This window comes from Pempheris klunzingeri, chromosome 11, assembly GCF_042242105.1.
Source record: "Pempheris klunzingeri isolate RE-2024b chromosome 11, fPemKlu1.hap1, whole genome shotgun sequence".
Taxonomy (NCBI): domain Eukaryota; kingdom Metazoa; phylum Chordata; class Actinopteri; order Acropomatiformes; family Pempheridae; genus Pempheris; species Pempheris klunzingeri.
Window position 1 is genome coordinate 18,863,179 of NC_092022.1, and position 14,253 is coordinate 18,877,431.

At 39.9% G+C, this 14,253-nt stretch overlaps 1 protein-coding gene across 1 annotated transcript; it reads left to right on the forward strand.

Annotated features, from left to right (window-relative positions):
- The first annotated feature begins 327 nt into the window (after window positions 1-327).
- LOC139209313 (chemokine-like protein TAFA-4) lies at window positions 328-2,403 on the forward strand. The gene is made up of 3 exons (XM_070838963.1): window positions 328-442; window positions 1,856-2,011; window positions 2,252-2,403. Exons 1-3 carry the CDS (start codon window positions 328-330, stop codon window positions 2,401-2,403), a joined length of 423 nt encoding a protein of 140 aa, XP_070695064.1.
- The last annotated feature ends 11,850 nt before the right edge of the window (window positions 2,404-14,253 follow it).

Sequence of the window (14,253 nt, forward strand, 5' to 3'; positions counted from 1 at the left end):
GCAGAGATTTACAGCTTCACAGCTGAGGGGATAATATGAGTCAGAAATGAGTGCAAGGACCCACTCTCATCTCCCTCCAGAGTCGTCTGTGCTTGGGCTTTTATTGGCATTTCTTTGATTTGCCGGAGCTTGGCTCAGCTTAGTGATGTGAGACTCATAATTGAGCAAATAGATGCAATAATCTTATGAACCACACACCAGGAGTTTGGAGATACCAGAGGCATTAAATAAACCCTATTATTTTGCTTTATGGTCACACACTTTAAGGAAAACTATTGGCCTAATTCTGCTCAAGTTTGCATGAACCTCTTTGTCTGTGCAGGCAAGATGAAGGTGAAAACGCTGGCTCGACCATTACACTGGGGCCTTCTGCTCCTTTGTGTAGCAGGCTTCTGCAGCCAGCCAGTGACCACTGGCAACCAAAGCTCCAGAGGACAGACAGGTAGGTGTGAAACCCAGCCAGACCAGCCACACCCCCCTGAGGAACTCATTATAGCTCCTGGTCACCTGCCTGGTCGCCTGGTACAGAGCTGCAACAAGAGGCTGGAGCTCACCGTGGTTCTCATTAGAAACAGAGATGAATATGGAGGATGTAGCTTTTCATGTTTACTCAGTGCCTGGCAGTAATACAGACAATACACAGACAGGGACATCTGTGTTCAAATGCTGTGAAAAGGATTTGATTGGCCATGCACTTTGGCTGTTGCCACTCAGTTAGCTGAATGTGCCTATATCCACCATATCCATGGCATACTGAACTTATTAAACATGTGTCATCAGCTAAATTATCTAAAGTAAAAGCACTAGTTCAGACCCCTGTGACTGATATATTGTTATATATTACATTAGACCGTTAATACTGTATGCATGAGCAGCATTCAATGACTTCATATACCTTTAGATTGTTTAGTCCAGCTGGTTCCAGTAAATTCTGCTTTCCAAGTTCATGTTCAGTATCTTTGTTGAAAGAGACAAACTAAACAGGCTGGGAACCTAATCCTAATAATAATAATATTGTATTGTATAAGCCCAATGTTTTGTTTTTTTAAATCAAATCTGAAATGTAAAGTAAATGTGTTGGACTAAAAAGTACAATATTTCTAGTTGTAATGTAGTAGAGGTATAAAGTAAAATTAGGTGGAAACCAGTAAAGTACAAGTACCTTAGTTACTTTCCACCAGGGTAACACAACACAACCCTGCATGGATGACTTCAAAGTAAAACTTGAGATCTGTCTTTGTTTTGGATAATTACATGTTTTAGTTTTTTCAGTTCTCTACTTCGGCTGTAGTCTGACTTTAAATCCCATTTTAATTATGAATTAACCTTTGAATCCCACAGGTGTTATTGGTCATGCAGCCAGACACCTCCGTGCTAAATGAGAAATAATGCGTCCATCGTTTTTTCCTCTTTATGTTTTTACTTCTGCTTTGTTGTGCCCGTTCAATTGGAAGTTCAGAATAAATGAGCATGAACCATCAAGGGTGTAATAATCACCACAAACAACATTCGGTTCCTTTCATTTGCATCTCTGTGAAATGATGCGGAGGCAGATGTGGGACGCATATTTCTGTTCATGCTGTTTACCCTGCTCATGATGCGTTTCATCCACTTGATGGTGCTGTAGCTTTAGAAACATCAAAATTCTGGTTGACGTAACTGCTTCATAGACTCGGTCATCTTAATGGGTGAAAACAGTAATGTATTTATTTAAATGTACCATAAAACAAAGAACTCATTACAATCTGACTATAATGCCGCTATCAGAAAAGGCTGAGGCCACTCAAGATGCTACTACTTACATCAAAACAGAGTATAAAGATTGTCACCTTTTCCTCTAAATTCTCTTCCTCAGGGTCATCACAGGAGAGGACAGGGACCTGTGAAGTGGTTGCTGCCCATCGCTGCTGCAACAAGAACAAGATTGAAGAACGCTCTCAAACAGTCAAGTGCTCCTGCTTCCCAGGACAGGTGGCGGGGACAACAAGGGCTCTGCCCTCTTGTGTTGAGGGTAATATTTGTGGGAGCCTCTTCTACCTCTCTTAACAGGGATACTTGTGATATGACATGAATAGATTTGTCAAAACAGAGTCAGGCTAGTGAGTTTTACCAGAATCCACTGATACTGAGGCTGTGAAGGACCAGAGAGTGACATCTGATTGAGATGTTTTGTTTTTTTTCAAACAAGTCTTTTTTTAAAAGTCCTTTTCGTCTAAAAAGTGACCTCCTGTCATGGTGTGTTTTTCTTCAGCCTCCATTGTGCGTCAGAAGTGGTGGTGTAAAATGGAGCCGTGTCTGGAGGAGGAGGAGTGCCGAGTTCTCCCTGACCTTACTGGCTGGTCATGCATCTCTGGGAACAAAGTAAAGACCACAAAGGTGAGGAGAGGGCCGGCATTAGTCTGAGTCACAGTGGCACCAATGCTTTACAAAGGACATAACACAAAATGGCTTTAGTTGAAGAAACGGTATTTATAGATGCTTAAATGCAGTCATACGGGGAGCTAAATCTCCTCGTTTTCATTGCATTTCTCTCATGCAAAACAGGGGCCTGACAGACATTTGAATGCTCATCATAAAGCTTTATTTTAGTAAACTCTCCTTTGATGCTGAAGGATTCCACAATCAAGCATAATCACAGCTCCCACTGGCCATATCAACCCTCTTGCTCTCTACCAGGCACAGTGGGCTCAGAAAACTTAATTCTATAATCTGAAGAACGATGGGGCCAAGAGGACAAACATGAAATAAGCTGTTAACTAATACTCAACACTAAAACCCATGTAATTAAATCTGACGGCCAAAGGAAAACCCCACTGCATTTAGAAATGCACTTTCTCATAACTTGCCTTTTTTGTTGAACTGTTTTATATGTATGTTTCCTGGGGGACAGATTTTTACAGTGAAACGAGCAAGTGATCGCTGGCAGCAAGCAGCCAGTGATCAAAAGATAGCCAGTAGTCATGCGGTCCATCAGATTATACTACTGAACAAGAAAATAAACCAGAAGAGAACAGTGGTGGAGGAAATACTCAGATCTTTTACTAAAGTAAAAGAAGCAATACTACCATGTAGGAATGAACTGAAGGGTTTCACCCCGGAGATAAACCTATAATAATGTATCATAATTTATTTGTTGATTATATTATTAACTTAAGTCTGCAATAATCATCATATCCCTCAGCTTTATAAAGTATACTGAAATAATTGCGATGAAAATGAAGTAAATGAGGGTTGTGAAACTTTGCACTTTCTTATGTTTTGTTCTAGGTGGCGCGGTAGCAAGACAGAAGCTCCACCTAATCAGAACAAGCCCTTCCCAGCCTGCAGCAGTCACCTTAACTAACACTGGACTCTGAGGACAGTGAACGCCCCGTCAGATAGAGCAAAGAACAATATAGATTTAATTAGATATCTCCTGGCTTAGCTGTAAACTGCAGGAACTCATTATTTTAATTTCTTTTAGCTTGAACACAATTTTGGTTGGGGTTAATCCCATGGAGTGGACAATCTATTAGCAAGTGACTTAAGATAAAATGACGCAGCACTCTTTTCCAGTCCGGGCAGCTCCTGCAGAAGTCTGTATCATTGTTTCAGTGCTTGATATGCTGGGCACATTGTGATGCACTCAATCAAAGTTTGGATGGGCCTGCTGGCAGACACTTAAAAAGAGATTTTGTGGATTTTCAGGAGGCAGAATGTGAATTCAGTCAGTGGCTTGTAACCCTCTCCACCGATCAAAAACAGAAGACCACAAATCCTGAGAAATTTATGATTATGTAGCGTTTGTAGACAATGCTGTCCCGTGGAGTCTCTTTGAGCTTTGTAAAGAGGTCAGATCCCTTTGGAGGTCAGATCCCTAGTCCTTACCACTAAGAGTCACTCTCACAAACACACACACACACACACGCAAACATACACAAACGCTGCTTTTCAACTCCACCGGTTGGGCAGGCCACCACCTGCAAGGCTGTGATGGCATGCACACAAGCATGACGCTCTGATGCAAAACAAGGACTGTTTGAAATGCTAATCATGGGGAGAAAGGGGAGAGAGAAGAGAAGAGGAGCTTCTTCACTGTTGAGAGTATTTACATCATGCTTTTGTTTGTCTCTCTAAACTGAGTGCTCCTGTAGAGGGAACTCTGCTTATAATAATCATGGCAAACACTGGAGATTTTCTTGCTTGAAGCAAATCGTACACGATTTGCTTCACTTCTACAGAATATAATGTTTACCATTATTACCACTCCATCAGCTGTCCTCTCTATATGAATAACATTCCTCCTGGACCCACTCTGATTGCCTCTCTTTTATCTCTTGAGTTCAGTCAGACACTTTGCATTTTACCTTTGCAACGAAGAGGCATTTTATAATAACAAAAATGTGGCGACGGCGAATCATCCCATCGGAGGCATCAGACTTGTATGAATGTCACATGCTGTGCTTGGTGAAAGCAGCTGAATTCTAAGCAGTTTGCTCAACATTTACTTAACGCAATTATGCATTACGATTGTTTTGGTTGTGACAAGCTTCTGCACTGAGCTCTCACGCAGTCAAAGGCAATTTATGCTTATTCAAGTTCAAATTATTAGGTAAATCAGCAATGCTGTGAATGTAGTCCAAATGGGGATATTTTAAACTGTAAATTTAAGATTCATATAATAATGATATGTGTAGGATATTTTTAATCAGCGATGTCATTCACTTGTAGAGGATAGAGTAATATGCATTTGGTGAGAAACTCCTTTATTGGAACAAACAGTGATGCTGCTCATGGGCTTCATTAACAGCAGTGTCTGCATCGTAACTGTGTGTCATATTCTGACTACTTTTATAAACCCATCAGAAGCTTGTGATGCAGCTGACAACAGTATTATGACCACGATCTGAAAAGATCTGTCAGATAAAGTAGGAAAATGATGGTTCAACACACTGTTTACAAAAGACCTTGGCCGTATTTAAGTTTAGAGCTGAATTTAAATTGTACATCTACACAAAGGATGGATGCAATGAAACTCAACAAAGGGACAGCTGTTGTATTGGATTATATTATACTGTACAGGTGTTTGTGTGATTTTGTGCACCCAGTTGAAGATACAAAGTAGTGCTACAATGACCTGCATTTAAGCCACAGTTATTCAGTATTACTGCAGAGCATTCAAACCACATGGGTTACTCAAAAAAGCCAAACACTTTCTGGTTCCAGCATCTCTACTATGATTTAATGCCATATTTTTAGGCTTTGGAGTGTCAGTCAATCTGAGGACCAATCAGACCAATAATTAGTTGCAGCCCAAAGGTTTTTATTCATTTGCCACTTTTTGCAAGTTTCTTTTGAATGCAGGCAAAATTTTGTTAATGATGTACCAACTCTGGGAATAAACCAACAAATATTTGAGCATTTTCAACTTCTTCAGATTGAGACTCGTATATTGTTAAAGATGCTTTTCAGTGACTGATTTAACTTCTCAGGCTTGGGCTGAAAATGAAGGTTGCACAGAGGAGTGAGATTTAACATATTATTGCAAGTTGAATTCAGGAGCTGGTTTGTCTTCTCTCGAAGTCCGGCAGTAATCTTATCCACTAGTCCTGCTCATTGAACCATTCCCCATCTTGTATGAATGTATTAATGTTATACAGCAATGCAAAGCTCATTGACGTTAAAGGTCTCAAGGCTCCCAGACTGTTGCTGAAAATCTGAGCAGACCTGGACAAGAAAGCTCAGGAAAGAACAGGAGCTCACGTAGCTATATTTTCTCACTGACTCCACAGAAGCTACAAAAAACTGAGGAACTGAACTGAATAAGTTGATGTGGTCCTCCATATTATAACCATCCTTACACTTTCTTTTACATTAACTTTTTCACAAAAATATTGAGATTACATTTTTTTATTCCTCTATACTGTACACATACTGTACACAGTGTATATAGTACTGTTATGGTTGTATACTGTACATTATTCTCAATAACTTTTTGGAATAAAAGTTTGAAATGAGGTAAAAAAATTTCCACTTGAGTGGGGCTTTTGTCAACTATGCCAGCATGCATCCTCTAATTTGTGCCTGGGTTTCTGAAATACCAGCAGCGTTCACAACTTTCTTTTTTCTGATTCAAAGGCGCTGGTGTGACATTCATTAGCCAACTTTCAGATGTGTCTAAGATAAACTCTGTGATTCATACATAGTCACACGGGTTCTTACAAAAGTTTAAGAAATCTGTGAAGTGCTGCCTGATTACCTTTTATCTGCAAAATAACCTTAAAGCCAGTCAAAAGAGCTGTATCTATGTTTTTTCTCTACAAATTAAGCAGAACCCCTTTGAGCACTTGTCATAATACATAGCTTTGGAAAACCAAATCATATCCTCAGTTATAATGAATGCAGTCAAAATAGGGTAATTATAGGATAAGTTATAGGATTCAGCTGGAACATGTTGCACACAAGCAAAATGCCTTATAGAAAAATATAAAAATACAGCAAATAACAGACTGACTGGAGATTAAATGATGGAAATCCATCCATCCATCCATTGTCTATACTGCCTATCCTTAAGGGTGCAGGGAGGCTGGAGCCAATCCCAGCTGTGTTTGGGTGAGAGGCGGGGTAAAGCCTGGAATGGTCGCCAGCCAATCACAGGGCCAACACACAGAGACAGACAACCACTCACACTCACACCTACGAACAATTTAGAATCACCTAACCTGCATGTTTTTAGACTATGGGAGGTAGCCGGAGTACCCGGAGAAAACCCACGCAAGCACAGGGAGGGAAGAAGGTTCCAGGTTCAAACCTGGATTTGAACCTGGAACCTTCTTGCTGTGAGGCAACAGTGACTCTCATAATTCAAACCAGAGTCACAGATAACAATTTTCTGGCAGCTTATTTGATACCATGAGTGGTGGAGAACTTTCCCTCTCTTGTGACTGCCTACTGGGTACAGTAGTTCATGCTCACTAATAGAAAACAAAGTGTCCTGGGGGCCATGAAAACCAGAATGGAAACTCTGTTCTATTCCCCTTTAACAACTTTTTCCTCATTTGGGTTGACACTTGTAATAAAAAATGTAAACACAATCCTCCTTGTCTCTCTCTCTCTCTCTCTCTGTATATACTGTGTGTGTATGTGTGTGTGTGTGTATGCTCATGTGTCTGAACTAAATTAGCCTTTTACTGCAGGCAACTATATAGGCGACTCAGAGCAATAGAGTGAAAGTAGTTTGGTTATGGCTGAGAGGTTTCTTCTATTTGCTTTGTCATTATGCGTACATACTATCTAGAATAGAGATTACTTTTTTGCTTAATTAAAACAGCTGAGCTGAACAATTACACTTTGATGAACAAACATTAATTGGACAATATTAATGTTATCAGCTGTGTGTCATGTATTCATATGCATTCATGCCTCATGGCTGTATTTTATAATAATGAAGCAGACGGTGTTATGCACCTGTACAGTAAGAAGAGGGATGATGTTGCCAAAGATGCAGTGAAAATCTTTCCACAGACAGATTAATGTGTAGCTTTTATACATTTATTGTTTAGAGGTTGTTTTGTTCATGTTGTCGTTCTGTCCTCACCCAAGTGTTAATATGGTTTCATTTCACTGATGTCTGTGTAAGTTATCACGACAGTTATACGGCGGATTATTCGCAGGATTATTTATCCTTCTTATCATTGATTTGAGGTTGCCAGGCAACCAGCAGAGAGGTGTCACTGCATCCGGCCAAGAAGCAGTCACACACACAACCCTCTGTAAAACTACAAAGTGCTGTCTAAGAATGGAATAAATGAATGAAATATAATGAATTAAGTGTGAGAATTAGAGTGAGAATTAGAAATGCAAGTCAGGCTAGTTGTTTCCCCCCTGTTTCTTGTCTTTATGCTAAGCTAAGATAGCCATATGCTGACTCTAGCCACATAATGTACATAACACACAGTCATCAAAGTGGCATCCATCTTCTCGTCTCTCAGCAAGAAAATTATGCCATTATGTAATCACAAAAACTGAGAAAAATTCAAGAAAATACTTTTGATTTCTTTTATTTTTACCTGTTAAAGTTTTTGCATTTTTTAACAAGCCTTTTTCCTAAAATGCCTTGAATGCATTTTAGGGACAAATACGTGCAAAGGTGACAAGACTAGAGCCCATATCCTCCAAACTTTCAACTTTAATGTAATGTGTCCTCACAGAGTTCAGTGTGGGACATGTGTACAACCTTCAGATTAGGGCCGTCTAATTTCCTAAACTATTTTTAAAGTGTCTTGTATGGGTAATTGTGATTTGCTGTCAGTCTCCATTAAAGTCAGGCGTAAGGGTGAGGCCAGAGTGGTGAGGAAGAAAATAACCTACAGCAAGACACCACAGTGAGGGAGAAGGATTGGACACGAATCGGTCGCTGCTCATTTAGCGTCCTTCGTCTCAACAGATGACGCTCACATTATGTCATTGTCTGCCACGAATCAAATGCACAAATAAAAATTTCAGAAAGACAGCTTCTTGGTGATAAACACACCAGTATCCTTCTCTAAAAAGCTTGAGAATATCACTCATTTTGGTGAAGTCCTTCCTGTATTTTCAAGGCTAAGACAGCAGAAAACCAAACTATCAGCCAGGTAAAGTTGTTAGTATTTATTAGCAATGCAACTTCAACTCCTCCTCTGGTTTTTCAGTGACATGTTTTTCAGTCTACAGTTCCAATATACCAATAATGGGAGCACATAGCCCTCTTACTCAGCCTGGAGGGCACTTCTGTGTCATAGTAAGTCTGTTCTTCTTCCCCACAAAGCCAAACTATTATACCAAACCTATTTTTGCATACCTGTAGTTATTGTGTACTATATGCTGTGTTGTTCACAATAGCTTGACAAAAGGCAGGGGGAGCTCATCTTTAATTCAAGGCTGGCTTTCTCACAGAGATAAATCCTCTCCCCACTTTTAAGGGGGAAAAAGCCTCCAAGTATTCATCTCTCTATTCAGCAATTATTTAGCCTACCTGTATCGTCTGCAATTCCACAGAAGGGATTCAATTTAATGTTTCTGTCAGGCACTTAGGTGATGCTCTTACCCGGAGCATTCCAGCCCACAACATATGGCCGACACACACTTGTCACGTTCGTTTCCAAACCATCACCTCCAGTTCGCAGCAGGTCACACTTTGAACGTTTTGTTGCATATCGTCTCCATGATGCAGCGTAATTCTATTAGAGAACCATTTTTAGCCCTCTGATTTAATTTACCCTCTCATATTTGTCAGCATGAATATCTGTAAAAACATCTCTGCAAAAAACACATAATGTCAGCGGTGTGCCTCAACATCAACCTGACATAACTTGATATAAGCCAGTGCAACAGACACTGTGCCGGTGTCATTGTAAATCTGTCTATGTTTGCTTTGTGTGATCAAGTTGTTATTCCTTTGTGAGGACCTAACGGCATGAAAGGCCTGGTGTTCTCTGCATGAATCATTTAGATGAAAGCCTGAAGAGGAGGGGGAGAGGAGCATGAGGCACCTGATGTCAACTTTAATTAGAATCCAGTTTAGTCTGCTTTACCTTGACTTTGAAATCCCAGAATCCTGCAGGGGCAGTGGAGACAGTTCTCGGTTACAGGATGTGATTAGACTGGGTAATCTTTGCAATTGCTTGACGCCACAGAGAATGGCAAAGAGGAGTGAATAACTTTTACATTGTTACATGCTTTGCGTACACTGTATAAGTGCAGATCGAGCTTTTACAACAGCCGCGCAGTTCGGTTTATACACTAGTTATAAAAAGGCATCCGCAGCATTGATCTCTCAATCACATAATTATTAGCGTGTTGCCATTTTGTCTTGATAGGAGTTATTTCAGACTTAACACCATATTACCATATCCTGTTGCTTTAAGTTGCACCTTGATATTCATGGCAACACAGCAGTGACTTCCAAGTGCAGAGAATGGGGCATGACTAGACTGTCTGAGTGTTTTGAATGAAATGTGTCTTCAGAACAAACCCATGGGAGCTTCAATTCCCAGGACATCCCTGGTGCATCATAAAAAGAAGTCAGGGCACATCATCATCACTTGTGTCTTATTTCTCACTGTTCTGCAACTTGATGTGAGACATCAGAGCCTGCAGCAGCAGCCCAGAGAGCCACTCCGAAGACTGACAGAAAATGGGATGTTGCTTGCTGCCATCTTGCGCACATTAAGCCCATTTAGCAATCCCATGTTGGGCAGGAGACATTACCTCAAATGCTAGTTCAAATTGTGATTGCCTGAAGTAAATAAACCAAGACCTAAACAACGTTTTCATGTATTCATACAGACACTTACTACAGTCACTGCTCTTTTGACAATAATAATAATTTCAACACAATGGATGACGGACAGTGTGCTGTAATTTGGCATCTGTGTTTATGCAGCACAATATACAGCGCAGATGGAGCCAACAGGCAACATGTGCAAGGACAGAAACACAACAGGGAAACATTGAATACATGCCATTCAGATGCCTATTAATTCACTATTGACTGCTAGTACAACCACACACGGATTTACAGTACAGTGTCGTCCTTTTCATGGCTGTCTCACCTCATTAAAGCTAATGTAGTCCAACTCACACTCTATATGTTAATGAATGGGGGCGATAACTATCAGTATAAAATCTGATTATGAATCGCGTGTCCCAACAGAATTCTGAATCTGTTAATTTTTTTTACACTATCATTTATCAGTCATTTGCTAATCATATTAGGCGGCTCACTGGATGTACAGACTCCATTTTAAAAGGCCATTCATTTTGATTGTGTTTCGAAACCTTACTGATTACTTATGAATATTAATTGGTTTGTTGGTTGGTTACACTGTAAAATTTCTTGGAGTGAAAACCATAAGGATCTGTGTCAAGAGGAGCCCTTTTGATTTGGCATCGCCTTGTCCTTAATTTCTAATATAAGTGCGCACAAGAAGCATTTCTCAGAAGAGCGCCATAGAGGGTCTTGTGTGCTTTTATTCAAAAATAAATGTACAAAAAGCTGGTACCATTTTGATTTAGAAATACTCTGATGAGAGAAGGGAATGCATTTCTTATCATATTGCAGTTGTATAAAAATTATAGGCTAAGCGGAGACTGAAAGGAGGTTGACGTGAAAAAGTTCACTGGCCTATCATTATTACATCTAAAGCTAAAAAACACCGCTCACCACTTTAAAACTAATTCTGGTGCTGCTGATTGAGAGCCAAAGGCTTTTGTTCCACTTGCTTTTGTGTTACATTTTTACACAGTGGGGTTATTTCTAAAAAGCTGAAATACTGGATTTGGTGTTTTTTTTTATCTCAGCACTCCATACATGATTCTGTCACATACAGGAGTGATCCTCTCGCAAACTTATGGGAATCATTATTCATAAATCTTTTTTTTACCTGTAGCAGCAGGTTATATTTCTAGAGACCACTCTTCATGACCCCACAGATTTTTGTTGTTTGGCTGAGAAAGATATAATATTTGCGCAGGGACAAAATTAATATTTCCACAGACTGTGCAGCGGTCTGTGAAGTATACTTAACGGATCTTTTAACATAGAAGAAGACTAAAGCTGAACAACAAACTCTGTAAAAACATTGGATTTAAACATTGGTTTCGACATGGAGTAACTATTTTATCTCCCCAGGCAGAAAGCAGACATCTGTAAGATCTTGAAAATGCATTTGAAGACGCAGCATGCCTCTGGATAACAGGTAAAAAATAACATTTTGACTTTCTCCCTAAGGTTTGCATGAATACTATGTGAGAGAATCATGTAATAACATAGGAGTGCTGTGGAAAAAAAATGGGACCAGGGTTTTGTAATACTCATGGAAGCTGTCATTGTTGAACGGTACCAAAAATAATCACTGTTTTATCTTAGTTAAAATGACAAGGTGCTCAAATTTCAACAGCAGGTACAATGGCAAATACCCTGTATCACATTTTATCAGAGAAAGCGATAACAGAATCCTTCGATGCATAAACAAACCGTGTAAGAGGCTAGTGAAAAAAAATCTTTCTACTCCTGTTCCAAACATTGTTGAGGTTGGTAGATCATAGTGTAACCTGGTCAGATGCAGAGACAAAAACCGTAAGAGGACATAAAAAAAAGCCATTATGTTCTACATTTATATTGCATGAATGGGGGGACTACTGTATTTGAATGAACAGACAAGCAGTGCTGTTAAAACAAACCTGAATATAAGTGGACAGTGGAAAATAATGAAACCAGTGGAAGGTCCAGGAAAAACTTCCATTTCTCTTGAAGATGGATGACAGGCTGCACAGCACCAGCAGTCACCCAGAGTTCCTCCTGGAATTATTCCTGAGGGGCAGAGGCTGTGAAAGCAATGGCCAGTATCCCACTGAGACACTACATCAAAGTGTTGTAAATACAAGAGCGAGTACTGTTACCCATTCATCTATGTGTGAAATCACTCTTTATGCTTTATATACCTGTGTGTACAGAGAGCAAGAGTAACTCCAGTCAGTAACCTGGGCACATGGTTTCAGTTTAGATAAGTATGATTAAAAGAGTAATTTGACATTTTAAGAAATAGGCTTATTTGCTTCCATGCCAAGAGTTAAATGAGAAGATTGATACAACTCTCATATCTGTCTATCAAATATGAAACTTCTGCAACTCAGTACAATCTCTCTTTCAGCAGTTCTTCCATCAGTCACCAGCCAACCCATTCTCATTACCAGGGTGTCGAATACCAACGCTTTGTCACCCCCTTTGGCGTCTGATACCAATGCACAACACATGCAATGCATTGTGCATGCATCTGCTCCTCATTTGCATAAAGTTGAGGTCTTTATACAACTCAGGGGCTTCTAGCACGACTCACTGTCTCTGGAAACGATTAAAGCATTTTAAACTCGTCGTCGATCCAACACTAAAACAGATTCAGCAGCTGAATAGTTTATTTCACACCTTGAATGTTTTCAGAAATATGTTTCGTAATATAAGAGAAAGTTTCCAAACACCAACGAGGAGTTGTTGGTGTCGTTTGGAATCTGGGAGCAGAGAGCCCACGTGTGAAAGCGTCCAATCAGGTACTGCCAAGAAGTGCAGGTTTACCCAAGCCTCCAATGTGGTGAAGCTGCAAAACCCCTTGCGTCTTAAAACGTCCCTGTGGACACGTTCCATCAGAGTAACTGTTCTGACCGCTCCTTCACTGCAAACAGTTGAGTTTGGGTTGGGTTTAGGCAAACATGATGGTTTGGGTTAAACATCAGAATGTTAGTCACATTTTCGGTTTTTGTTCAGTTTAACAGGGAACACGAACCATTGTCTCCTGGACTAAAGTCTGGTGTCAGAGCCGTCCAACCACCCCACCCCTCCACCCCCAAGTGCTGACTGTCATACTTATTGCTGTTATACAATCCATTGCCTTGTGTGTCAGTATCAGACACCAAGGGCGTGACAAAGCAGTGCTATTTGATGCCAGCACAAGTCTCTGGGAAAAATGTTCAAAACCTCTAAAAATCAGAAATTAAATATACAACAATATCAGATCCATTTTAAATTACCATCCTTATCCAAAAATAACCACATTAACCACATGGCACACTGTTGAGAAAGGCTGTTTTTTTTTTTAGAGATTGTTACATGTCATTGTGATTTGAATAAAATCTTGATTTTGAATTGCTTCTGGAAGAAAGCCCTAAAGTTTAGGTTTCACTGTGGCTCTCTATGGTGCGGCCCAAAAAAAAGCAAAAAAGAATTATTAGTAAAAATGTAAGGTTCATTTTTACACTACACAATGAATAAGATATTATGCATTATTTAGTGAGAAGATTTTGTAACCTTTGGAAAGGCTAGCTGTTTCCCCCAGTCTATATGCTAAGCTAAGCTAACTGTGGCCTGGCTCCAACTTGACAGACATGAGAGTGATATTGATCTTCTCGTGTAACTCTTGGCAAGAAAGCAAAGATGCGCATGGTGGGCTGGCAACTTTAGCATTAAGTTATATTTAGATTTGTGATCACCAAGAATGAGCCCTGTGATAAGTGACACCTGTGAAGGCAGGGGCAAGGATGTAGTCACATTAGCTACAGGAACAATGACTTTAATGAAACTTTAGCACATATCAATAGATGGCTTCATATGTACAATATCATCATTTGAATGATTAGACACAAATAAGGCATTTCAAGTATCGAAAACGACCTACTGGTATCACATTTTTGGTGAATCACTCAGTTTCAGGGTAGCGGACACGTTACCAAGTTTGCCTGATA